Here is a 13,144-nt window from a genome sequence, read left to right as displayed (position 1 = left end):
TATCTGAAATTGCATATCATGTATTGGAAACTCTTTCTATTGCTGGTAAATAAACATATTATTATTATTATTATTGATACCCGTTGCTTTTGTTATGTCACTTATTGAAACAATTTTGAAATGTATACTGCAGAGAAGAGTTCCAACTTTGAAGGGAGCCTCTGATAATCAACTGATGGAGTAGCTCCATTTCTCTACAGTTCAAAGCCGAAGACATGGGAAATAATTATGAAATTACATAATCCAGAAAGTATCATACTTGCACACGTTTTTCAAGATCCAACTCTACTTCTCAGGTTATTTTGGACTATTCATCGTCTATCATCACTATTTAATTCTTTGCTTCTCTCATCTATATGGAAATCCTCATCCATTGAGTCACGGTTTTTCAGACACATGGAGAGTTCTATACTCCCCTTATATTATCTATTTTTTCTCAAATTCTATGGGATTGACTCTTCTTGAAACTACATCAGTGATTTTGGAAAATGGGGTATAGAAGTTTGACCAAAAGCCTTCGTGGAAAATTTGAAGGAGTTCAAGAACATTTCGGCTTTCCTACCAAGAGACCAAATAACCAAACTTGCTGGAGAAAGTACATCCAGAAACCGATGAGAGCTTCAAAGCTGCCATTGAATACATTCAAAGTGATGAGTTGATCTTGCTTGTTGAAACTGTAAAATCAAAACCTATACGACTCAATTTGGTGTCGACATAGACATCCCCATCCATTGCTTATTCAGTTTCTGATAACGCAACCAGACGCCTAACTCTATTCATGAAAGACATGCAAGAAGCTATCCCACTGACAAAGGTAATAGGTGATTTCACCGAGAAAATGAGCAAGATTTTCCAAGAGTTTTTCGAAAAACTATCTGGCAAGGAGTCTAAATAGATTGTGGAGAACGTGATCAATGTTCCAGAAATCGGGCTAATCATGAAATAATGGGACAAAATGGGTTCGAATTCATATGAGATAGTTTTCCTCATGCATAACTTTTTGGAATGGGTCAAATTCAATATTCTTACTTACCTTTGAAGTTTTCAGTAAAGTTGTTTGAAGTTTGAAAGTGAAGTTACTTTTCGATAATACCAGGATGAAATTTTATATTCGGTTTTTTGAATGTGGAAGTAATTATATATGACTTCCTTCATCCATTCCGGATTACCATTCAGATATGCATATTTGGTGTGTATTCTGAACACCTCCAAACCGTAAAAATAATTGCTCGAGTGAGTAAATTCACATCTCCAAATCATCCTAAATGAGCATAGATATGTGATCTATTAGATTGGAGTATAGTTTTCAGCTATATTATAAGAATGTTATTTGATTACCTAAGACGTGATATTATAACTTGAGAATACGTTCATTTGGCATGAAATCAAATCATAAACATTGCAAGTAATTTTGACTACTAGAATTTTAGAGTATTCATTTTGCTTAGCCATTATTGCCAAATTAACGTGTTTGGAGTATTTGTGAACGTGTTTTCATTGCACGTATCTGTACTGAACTAAAATAATATTATTTCAAAGGTTGGATGAACTGATTCGTCATGTTACTGAAATTGATTTTAAGAGTTTTGAAGGTAACATTGCTATTTTTGACTATCGACAGAAAGCTTTATAATTCTTTGTAGATAAAATTGAATGATCGCTCACTATCATTGTTATTGGTTTCAACGTATTGTGTCTGATAAGAGCTGAATTAATGTATTATCAGGAAATGAGGTGGATAGGTCGGCAGTCAGTGAATCTATCTGACCCTTGAGGATCACAGGGGAGCTTTTTGATCAAGCCGATTAATTTACCTGATGAGTGATCTTCAAGTCAGCTTTCAACAGTGAAACTCTACCAAAAGCTGAAAATCCAAACTGGTTCACGGCTGGGCTGGACAGAATATGTGCTACGTTTCCTTGCGAAAAAATATCCGCTTCAAGGAACGACCTAATCGTCAGTCAGTCTAGGACTGCCACACACCACGTCTTCTAGGATACACTCTACGGTAGCCACACTAGTGGTAGTCCAGTTGATTGGTTCATATTCAGGTTGTCGGATATTTAAGGTTGATACCTGCAGCAACCCACCCATATGAAGGCATATTTACGTCTGCTACATCTGACGATACAAAATAGAATCATCTTTCAAACATAAGCATTGTCTCAGAGGCAGAGATTCTGCTTTTGCTGCTCAAGAATTTGGTGCAAAAGAAATTCAAATGATATTCTGGTTTCGAAGAGTGATCAGTAGCTTTATGGCTGCACCATCTAGTATTCTAGGTTTGTTATTAGGATCGAGAACAAATGAAGCAATTGTTCTTGACTCGATGTTATAGAATAGACAATTCGAGTCGTTCAATCGAAATCTGCTCTGTAGACTTGAGGGTCAGATTCTATGGTTACTTCATGAGGTATGAAGGGTTTCATGAGCAGCTGGAAAGAAGAGGTCCACAAGGACAGAGCTGAGTACTACCATTTCAAGGCTTTCTACAACAAAAAGGCACTTTCGTGTTATCGTATTTGTAGTAGTGTTCAATGTTATAACATGTTGATGTAGTCATGTTCAATGCTTCAAGTCAAGAAGTAGGGATGATATTCCAGAATATAATCTAATAACCATCCAGAAGCAATTTGAGAAGATTGTTTCTTAACAAACTAGGTTTGTTAGGAGAATCAAGAGTTGGAGAATTGAGAAGTTCTTGTTCTTAATACGATGTTTCAGGAAGGACAGTTTGGGTTGTTTAGTCGACTCCATCTGCTCTGTAGACTTAGGGGTCGGATTATGTGGTTACTTCCACGAGCAGCTAGAAGAAAAGTCCATGAAGTCGCAGCTGGGTACTACTATGGTATGTCTTCCTACAGAAGCAGGAGGCCCGTTAATGGCACTGAGTGAGCTCAGATTCATATATCCTTTCGGCGCAGAAACACACCTCAGATTGAGGCGTAATTTGATAGGACTTTCACAGGTGACACCTCATCGGGCAGGGTGCCTCCCCGCCGAAGGAAATTGGAAATTAGAATACGATTTTGTTCAGATATCTACGGTATCGACTACTGAGAGCATCATCCTGATGTTCCTGGTTTTTTTTTGTCAATAACTTTGTGAGGCGCCTAGGGAGCATAAAGGCTATCAACAGCCGTGCAACCAGACAAAATCATTCAACCTCCAAATGAATGAATTACTTCGAAAAATACCTGGTCTAAGGAAAACTCCATATTTACCTTCTGAAAGAATATTATTTTCTGAGGTTCAAACTGCTACAAGTCGTTTTGCTTCAGATACAAATAAAAACTAAGAATGATTCAATATGCTACTCCAAAATTATTTTTGTGGCCACAAAATTTAATTATAAGAAACAATTTTCTGGAGTTTGATGGAATAACCGGTATGATATTTGAAAAATGAGTAATAATTTCCTAATATTGTGTTTGAAGTCGTTTTGACAAAACGAATCTCAATGTATTCCACAATCCTCAATACATTCATTAATTTCATTTTCGTCGTATTATATATACACATTTAATATATTTTTCTGATATATCAATCAGTTCATCCAACCTAAGTTTCAATTTTGGATATGATAAGCGAAATATACTCAGGGTGTTGAAAATAATAGTGGAAACAAGAGGTACATTTATGATACGCTGGTATCAAGGCGATTGAGGTCAATCCTTCATTCATTCCCTCACACAATGTTGAGTATCGTTTGGTTTGGTAATTGTAGAGTATCCAAGAATAAAATACATTCCTTTCAAAATTGATAGTCCCGCATATATTTTCAATAAATGTCTATATTTGCATTGCATAAGTATCAAGACCTTTGACATCTGTTATAGAATAAAACTGACCAAATTTATCGATCAGATTCGTCAAAAGCTAGCGCCATAATTAATGCCAAAGGCATTAATTATGGTGTTAGTCTAAACCACGAATGTATTGTTTCACTCAAATAGTTCTGAGTATGAGTCATATGGACATCTCTCATCAAGATGTTATCTACGGGATTGAGAGCAGATTCATATCTTGTTATCTCAGCCGGACATTCGACTGTGTCAATCACGCTTAATTATATGATAAGTAAACAACAATTGGTATTCGGAGTCAGTTCTTGAAGTGGATTGGGTCATATTCATCTGGACGCCAACAATACGTTACAGTTCCAAATATTACAAAAAAAATCAGCAAATGTCAGTTAATCTGATTGAATTTCTATCACTATAGGTTCTCACAAGGATCTGTTTTGGAGCCTGTTTTATTTTTACCATATATGAATAACATAACATCTATAGGTTCGTCAATTCACTTCACAATTTATGCAGATGACACTTCTGTTCTGATATCTAACAAAACGAATTCAACATCAGAAACAGAATTTAATAATGTATTGTCGAATCCTTATGAGTGGATCTGCAGGACTTATCTTCATCTCAACACAAAAAAACACATGCAGTACACTTTGATAATAAACAAAAATAGCTAGCTAATATAGACATTGAAATTGGCAATCATTAAGTTGGCAAGGTATCATATGTCTATATGTCGATGAGTGTCTTGACTGGATGAGCTCTTACTCATAACAACTTGATTATGCTGTACTTTGATCAGGCAGAATCTCACTTGAGATGTGGCATTGTCTTTTGGGTAATGTCATAAAATTTTCATCTCCCAGAAAAAAATAATTTGTTGTATAACTTGTGTATCGAGTACAATCAGTTGTAAGAATCATTTTGAAGAATTCAAAATCTTAACTCTTCATGTCTTCATTTTTGAAGTCTGTATATTCGTATACGGCAATTTGAAACATTTCAAAACGAACTGAACTGAAATTATCAAATTGGCATTGAAAGAATTTCATTATTCTGTAGAGGATTTTTTTGCACTGATTTCAGACTTTACAGACATATGTATGTTCCTCTTTTGTGATATGAATGTTGAAGGATAGGTTTTATTTTACTTCAAGGACACTGACTAATCCCATTAAAATTATACTGTCATAAAGGAAAGAAAGTCTTACTTCCTTACTTATCCAAGATGAAGGAAGGTTTCCCTGATGAGACTAACGGCAGATAGAAACAGCAGGGTCTGATGTTAGGTCAAGAATGATATGTTTTTGGATTCTGCTTTCAACTTGTTTTACGGTGTCAGCTTGAGAACAAAAATATAAATTGACACCTCATTCAATTGTCGATTTTGAAGCTTGCCTTCACAACAGAATACAATGAAGATCCTGATCTAGCAAATGTTGAGTCTTTCGTCGATCCCAAAGATGATGTCTTCTTGAGAGGAGAAGCTATACCTATTCATATTCAAGTCTTCATCTTCAGACAATCGGAATCACAGTGATAATTTTCAGATGATTGCTTTTGGTTCACGGGGAAATTGGGAATGAAATGAGTAGTAATAGTAAGCCGAAGTTGACACATTTTGTGTACCTAACCTCACTTACTGAGTTCCGTAAAATTCTGGGGAAATTGTGAGGTCATTCTCATGTAGAAAATTTGGTGTTTCCAAAACACAACATATTTTGCGAAATGTTTATGAGGATTGTTTTTTTCATGGCTGTTTCGTACAGATACGATTACCAAATTAAAACTTGTATTCCCTATTATTTTCAATACACTTATGTGCTTGTGTGTGAATTTGGTTTCTATTCCCCCCTGAATATATGAATGAATGATCATCGTAATAGTTACATAAACGAGAACATTTTGAAAGGTGCGCCCCCCAAACCGCAACGAGCGTACAGCAATGGGGCGCCTCGGTCCAGTGATGGCCCACCTAGACCTCCAGATCGATTCGTTCCATTCCAAAGGCCTGCCAACCCCTTGTACAATATACCAGGTGGGTCAACACGACCTTCACTCACTTCAGGTTGGGGCCTTTCAGAAATCAATGCAATTTTTTTGAAACTTTATCGACATGAGTTTGAATAACATACGATTATCAATGTCAGATTAAAATCAATTTCTGTACAACCAATAGAGATGAAAGATTTGTCCCAATACAGCTTCAAGAACTTTTCTGTAATTTAATAAATGGGAAGCACTTTGTACTAGGGTGGCCCCAGAAGTACTCGATCTGACCCAGAGATGGCGATACTTGTTTGGAAAATATCACTGTATTAGAAAGTACACCATGTATAAAGCATATCTTTCGAATTTGAAGATGCTGCGTTGTTTGGAATTTGTTTGACAGTTTGTGAAAAAGCCTCAGCCCAAACAATATAAAAGTGAAATACAACAGTTTACAACAGTAAAATATTTGGCAGCAGTGTTAAAACGAGGCTGTAGGGGCTGCCAAGACGAGCAGTGCAGTGGTCGACCACAAAGCGGCACTGAATGATCGTCGGCTGAAAGTGTGTAAGCTAGCAGACTCAGTAGGCATTTCAAAAAGTGCGATAAATTTGGACACGAGAAAGTTGTGTGCAAGATGGATGCCGCGTTTGCTCACACTCTATCAGAAACGGTGTCGTAAAGATGTTTTAATTGAGTGTTTAGCGAACTTTCACAGCAACAAAGCAGAATTCTTGCGTCGTTGGTTAATTTTCATTGACTATCGAAAAAAGGGGAAACTATCAACGAACTTATTGCAACGTTTGAGTGAAGAAATCAAGCAAAACGAAAACGACTGCATTTGGCTAAGAAAAAAGCAGACAAATAACACAGTTCCACAGTACAACTTTCAAAAAGATTTCAAAATCATCATACCAAGTAGAGAGGACTGGCAAAACGGTCCACCAATAAAAGCAGAAGAAACTTGGTATACAGATGGCTCAAAGACCCAAGAAGGAGTCCGAGCCGATATATACGGAGGCAGAGCAAAGACGAAAATCGCACTCAGCCTCGGATATGATGCAACTCAGGCCCAGGCAGAAGTAGCTAACGAACACTGTATAGGGGAAATGAAAACGCAGAAAGTCATTAATAAAACCATTGTCATTTTCTTTGCCTTGCCTTTGCCTTTGCCTTGCGGCAATTAAGGCGCTCAGCCAATTTCAAGTCTTCTCCAGACTGGTGGGACGCTGTCTGAGCCCACTCAAGTAGCTAAGTACCCAAAATAGGGTCAGTCTAGCTTGAGTACCTAGACATGAGGGTCACAAGGGCAATGAGGAGGCTGATGTTGTAGCTTGTGAAGGCGAATCCAAGGCTATGATCTGCCGGAACCCTTGTGCGAGGAAGCGGAAGCATGTACAAAGACATCAATAAATTCATCCTGTTCCACCAATCGATAGATTGGTGGAACAGGCGCCCAGGAATGAGGCAGGTGAAAGAGTTCATAAAAAATTCATCGCCCAGGTTCACGGAAGACCTGCTAAACCATAACCGTAAGGTTGTAAGGGTAGTGGTGAGTTTACTAATGGGGCATAAACATAAGAGCAACATAGGTCTGACAGAAGAAACCCAATGTAGGTTATTTCAAGAAGAGGAAGAAACCGCACTGCTTCTGCTCTGTGAATGCGAAGGTATAGCAAGGCTGAGACACGCAAGCTGTGGGGAAGCGAAACCAGAGGCTGCCAGCTATATGAAGGGGTCAGTGTCAAGGCTATGGAGTCTCATTGAAGAGATCAAGTTTGACTATGAGCTCTAACAACCAAGGAGCATCACAATGGATCTGAAAAGGTCGCAGTGAATCAGACCACAAAACCTTTATCGTAATGATCAAAATCAACGCACTCTATTGGCTAGATTTAGCCATCTCAGCGGTCAAAGATTTTCCAACGATAAAGAGGTGATGTCGGCAATTAAAGGCTATTTTGAGGAGCAGGACAGTTCCTGTTATAAAAACGGTATCAAACTTTTTGAAAGTTTGTGAGCCACAATAAGCCCTTGTGGGTTGCGGTGGGAGTCGAATTGACCCACTCACTTCTGACATAACCTAATCCAACCTATTGAACTTCGCTGCGGTAGTGTATAGAGCTGCAAGGAGATTATGTTGGAAAATGAATACATGTTTTCCAAATGTTTGTGTTTTCTTTATTGGGCAGGGTATTTCTGGAACCACCCTCTAGATCTAACATTGTCTGTTACTCATCTGATCTATATTGTATTATCATCACAATGGAGTGAAAGTTTCACTCAAATACTCGATGAACACTTTTCTGGATAGTTAAGTGAAATTGCATTTGATTTTAATTGTGCTCAATTAACCACCGAATGCGCATTTTTGTTACTGCTCTGGTGTGGTATTGCACTTCTGTATTATCGTAGTTGTAGTAGCGTTCAATGTGATAATATGTTAGTTGATGTAGCCATGTTGAATGCTGTCAATAATTAGGGATGATGACTTCCAAAGGTTTTCCAAAATATGATCTTATACCATCCAGAAACCATTTGAAAAACATTTATTTTTGGAAAACCTCGGAAGTGAAGTATTTTAGAATAATTTGATCTGATGAGTCTCTCTACAGATGGTTACATGTCTTCACCAGAAAGAAGTTCCAGGTACGAAGATCCTTACTATAGTCAATATGGTACAAGATCGGGATCTATCACTCCTGTAATAGATGAAGAAATAAGGTGAGGTTACTATCTAGTCATTGAATTTCTTGTTTGATTGGTCATTCAACTTGTAATGAATATCACATTATAAAAAAAACCATGCCAGAAACACTGGAAAAATTGAGGGTTATTGAAAAATTATGTAAACGTAGAAGATTTCCTGGCATGTTCTGTAACTATAGCTGTAGATATAGAAATGTGATTTTTAGACGACAGTAAGGAATAAAATGAAAACCATCTACAGTTGTGTTTGTTTTCAAATTGAACAACTCTTTCAAATTTCATGGACATCTGATTTTGAGTCTAATTCGTTTTGAAAGCTGGAAAAACAAGATAAACATCGTTTTCTATTTTTCCTGGCATGCACATCAAACTTTTCCAATCGATGATTCTGTTTGGACCTTTTTCTTTCCCCTTTTGAAGAAATATGTTTTCTGAAGTTCAAAGTTTCTCTGCTGAAACCTCTAATGTGAATTATAAATGACCCAGGAGTTTACCTAAAATAATCTCGAATACAGCCTTTTTATACCATTTTGTATATTTGGTCCGACATATTTCATATGGATCCATTATGTCTAACCAGTTACTTGCAGTCTACTTCGAAAAAATTGTGTTGAATCCCACCGCAAGTACCCCAATTTCCACAAGTGTACGGTATGCCATTAATCTCTTCTGCTGATATTGGGAACGTTTTTTCTTTCGTCGACTCAAGGCTTCGAATCGTTTTTGCTGGTCTGAAAACCGTTTTGATGTTGTGTTTCCCCAAGAGTTTTCCAAATATATCTGTGATCCTTGGTATATAAGCTAGATAGGCGCATACAATCATCTGAGCTTTCTCCCCGTGTTGAGCTGTATGACTCTTCAGTTTCATGGCTTTGTGGATCTCAAGGTCACAATAAGATGTTCCAGTTCTTCCTGTAGATTATCTGGTCCACATACGTTCGCGCTCGTTCCGTTAGAGTGAAGATGACTCCCCTCTTTCGACTAGGACACTTTGTGGTTTAGTCCAGCACCACATCGTTCGATTGGTACATCTAGGAATGTTTTCCGCTGCTTTTATACAGTCTCCATGGTGAACTTGATGTTGAGGGTTCAAGCGCTCATCAGCAAAGATGATTCGTGAATCCAATAGTTTGTTGATGTATCAGAGGAAAAAATTCGCGACAATGTGCATACCTGGAAAAACCAGCGTTGATGGTGAATGTATCTGAACCATCCGCATATAACCACGTTCGTAGAAGCAGGTATATTTTTCCCTTGAAATGATGATATTCATAGTTTGTTTGAAGATTTTTAAAATGAACAAAAACTGATAGACGCCCGGGAACGGTTAATTCGATTTCCAGCAATGAAGAAGTTTTGAACAAACGACTTATTGAAAGACCCCATTTTTTTTGGGTAGCGCCCTCTCGACGACGAGTGATGCAACAATATAGCCTTTCTTATCAAAAAGTACTATTCACTGTATATATTTCATATTAAAATCATGGGTACCTTGTGAAGATCACCTGATATTGTATTGAGTTTTCAAACAAGGGAATTTTATAGAATTAGTATTTCAAAATTAAAGTATATTGGATTTATCGTGAATGATATCACTGATTTCAGGAGGTGATTACAAAATAGGTATTCTTCCGCAGGGAGATTTTGAATATGTTACAGAATAACCTAGATCAAACAATTGAAGAAATTAATTTTTCAATTTAGTGCATTTATATAAAAGTTTGTCTCCGAACAAGTGTTTCAACTGTTCAATCTGATGAAAATATCCAACTTGGAGAAGAACATTGGCGTACCACGATTTTACCATAAATATCAATCAAGTAACGCCACTGGAACTATAATCCGTGATGTGATTTCATGAAAAGAAGCCCCTCATTACTGCTAACGAACACACCAAGTTTGATCAAAATCGGCGAAAAGACTTTTGAGTTATTAATAAAAGAGCAATATTTTAAATGAGAATTTGACACCCGATACTCGAAACCAAGCAACTCGGAACTGAGCATACACGTTCATATGAACTTTTTTCATAGAATATAACAAGTAATCACCACCTGAAATTATTGACATTATTTAAAATACACCCTGTATGATTTTTAGATGAATCAGAAACCTCGTTCATCCATAAAAAATATTTTCTGATTCGTTACTTAATGAAGATCCATAGTAATTTCATAAACTATACCTCACGATTTGGTCTCCACAAAATTTATTTGAAAAATATATCACGACATGTTTTGCTAACACAGTAGCTTCTTCAAAATTGTTGTAGTTTATGAAAAAACATAAAAAATATACCACATCTACAAAAAAACTTTTTTTCATTATCCCTTTCCCATTGGGAATATATATATATATATATATATATATATATATATATATATATATATATATATATATACATACATACATATATATAACAACACTTGGTTACCAAAAGAAAGAAATACAAATGCACGGAGCCACCAACAGGAGCCAACCGCACATTTGTGGTTTCAGTTGATAGATCTCGTGTTCACAAGAAAACTATCAAAATCACCACGGAGGCAGCTATAGCTACCTGCGTGACATCCGGGTCCAGGAAATTATACAAATATGAAAGTTATTGAATATCTTGATATAGAAACAGAAGTTAATATCGGACATAACACTCATGAAAGTGGCAAACCATAGACACGTGTTTCGGGCTTTTGGCCCATCATCAGTATGGTGCAGCCAAGTGTAAGGATGGGCAACACTTGGTTACCAAGTGAACACGAGATCTATCAACTGAAACCACAAATGTGCGGTTGGCTCCTGTTGGTGGCTCCGTGCATTTGTATTTCTTTCTTTTGGTAACCAAGTGTTGCCCATCCTTACACTTGGCTGCACCATACTGATGATGGGCCAAAAGCCCGAAACACGTGTCTATGATTTGCCACTTTCATGAGTGCTATGTCCGATATTAACTTCTGTTTCTATATCAAGACACTCAATAACTTTCATATTTATATGTATATATATGTATTTCAGTATTATATTGTAAATTTATTCCTAATAATATACCTATATATATAATATATACCTAAAAGAATGTTATATTGGTTGGCAACGAAATACTAGAGGACAGTAAATTTTCTAACAAATCGGACCTCTACAGTTTGAAGTTGGGACATCTGAAGAAAAATTTTCACATGGGCATAATGAGAGTACATCAATACAATAAAACTTATTAACTCCAAAAAATTATCCATTCAATGTTTCTCATGTTTTCAGCGACACCGAATTACTCGATGACTCGTATTCCCTATACGGGGTGAAATTACCTCCCGGTACAGGTCCAAGAGTGGCCCCCAGATCGCCTTTTCCCCAACCTGCTACAGGTCCCCCATATGATGCTACGAGGTTAGTATATTAATTCCACCAGCCATGAAAATGCTTCAACAATTTATAGACTATCAATTTTGAAAACGCATTTCACTACAATGTAGCCTCTTCAGTAGAACTGGTGCCAGTTCAGTCAGTTTAACTAGTTTCAGTATAACCATTCAACTTAGGAATAGTGTCATTATTTACCCCAGGTAAAGGATCAGTGTGATTATAGTAGTGATCTCTTATATATAAAAGATCAAATTATGGACCTCAAACAATTGTCCGGCTAAGACTTCTGCCTTAGTGCGGTAAGCCGGTATGATTTTAAGATTCGAGAGTAGATAGGGCATTATTCCACCAAGGACTCCAATAATCAGAACAACCATTTCGACAGAATGGTCTGGATAGAGTCTGCCGAGTTCGAAGAAAAAATCTCGATATTTTATCCGTTTTTCCCCTCTTTTCGTACGATATTTGTCTCGTCAGGAGCTGAAAACTCCATGACAAACATTGTCTTGCTCTGATGATCGAGAACGATTACATCGGGCTCATTAGGTTGTTTGATCTTGACGTTGAGGCACAAGTAGTTCCAATAAATTCGATCAGTGGCAAAAACTTATCGAGTTCATCAGCTGCATCAGCTCCAGTTCCTGCTCTCTCATGGTTGCGGACATGCAGAGAAAGGGATTCAAACTCCTGACGACTTTACAGGTTACATCCAGTACTATTCTGTCATTTAAACACTCCAAACTCAAAAGTCCACGGCCTCTCTGTTGTTGGTGGAAGTACAACCGTGGAACGGACGATTTCGGATGCAAACTCCTTCAGAGATGCATTATTTTTCGGGTCTTTACGTCGAGTTGATACAGCTCCTTCCGAATCCATTTCACTACTCCGAATGAGTAGAATAAGATTGGAACCGCCAGCATATTTATTGCAGCAACTTTGTTTTTTCCCGACAGTTCCGATGACCAGATCTGTCGGAGTTTGTGCTGATACTTGCCGCAGAGAGAGTTCTTCACTGCTGATATACCTCTTATGAGTGACGTTGTTCCACCCCGAGGTGAGTATACGTCTCTCTGGCATCCAAATGGTGTAGGATGCTTCCATCTACGATCTACTCATTCTCTACGTAGTCTCCGCATTGACCTCTTTTGAGATGGACCATTACACATTTGTCTTATTATTATTATTATTATTATTCAAAAAATATTATTTTCTGATTATATACAGGAACAATTCGTTGAGGATAGTGTCTACTTACCTACACTGTAGTTTAATAGAGTGAC

General features: G+C 37.2%; 1 protein-coding gene across 1 annotated transcript in view; it reads left to right on the top strand.

The window, feature by feature from the left end:
* LOC111508778 (coiled-coil domain-containing protein AGAP005037) overlaps positions 1–13,144 on the top strand; it is a 407,581-nt gene that overhangs the window by 341,535 nt on the left and 52,902 nt on the right. Inside the window, 3 exon segments of the mRNA XM_074169367.1 lie at positions 5,719–5,844; positions 8,411–8,519; positions 11,760–11,888. Of these exon segments, the coding sequence (XP_074025468.1) occupies positions 5,719–5,844; positions 8,411–8,519; positions 11,760–11,888 (364 nt within the window).

Source organism: Leptinotarsa decemlineata, unplaced genomic scaffold, assembly GCF_025532065.1.
Source record: "Leptinotarsa decemlineata unplaced genomic scaffold, Ldec_3_MD MMD2_P_RNA_scaffold_5, whole genome shotgun sequence".
NCBI lineage: Eukaryota > Metazoa > Arthropoda > Insecta > Coleoptera > Chrysomelidae > Leptinotarsa > Leptinotarsa decemlineata.
This window is presented reverse-complemented; position numbering and strand designations above follow the sequence as displayed.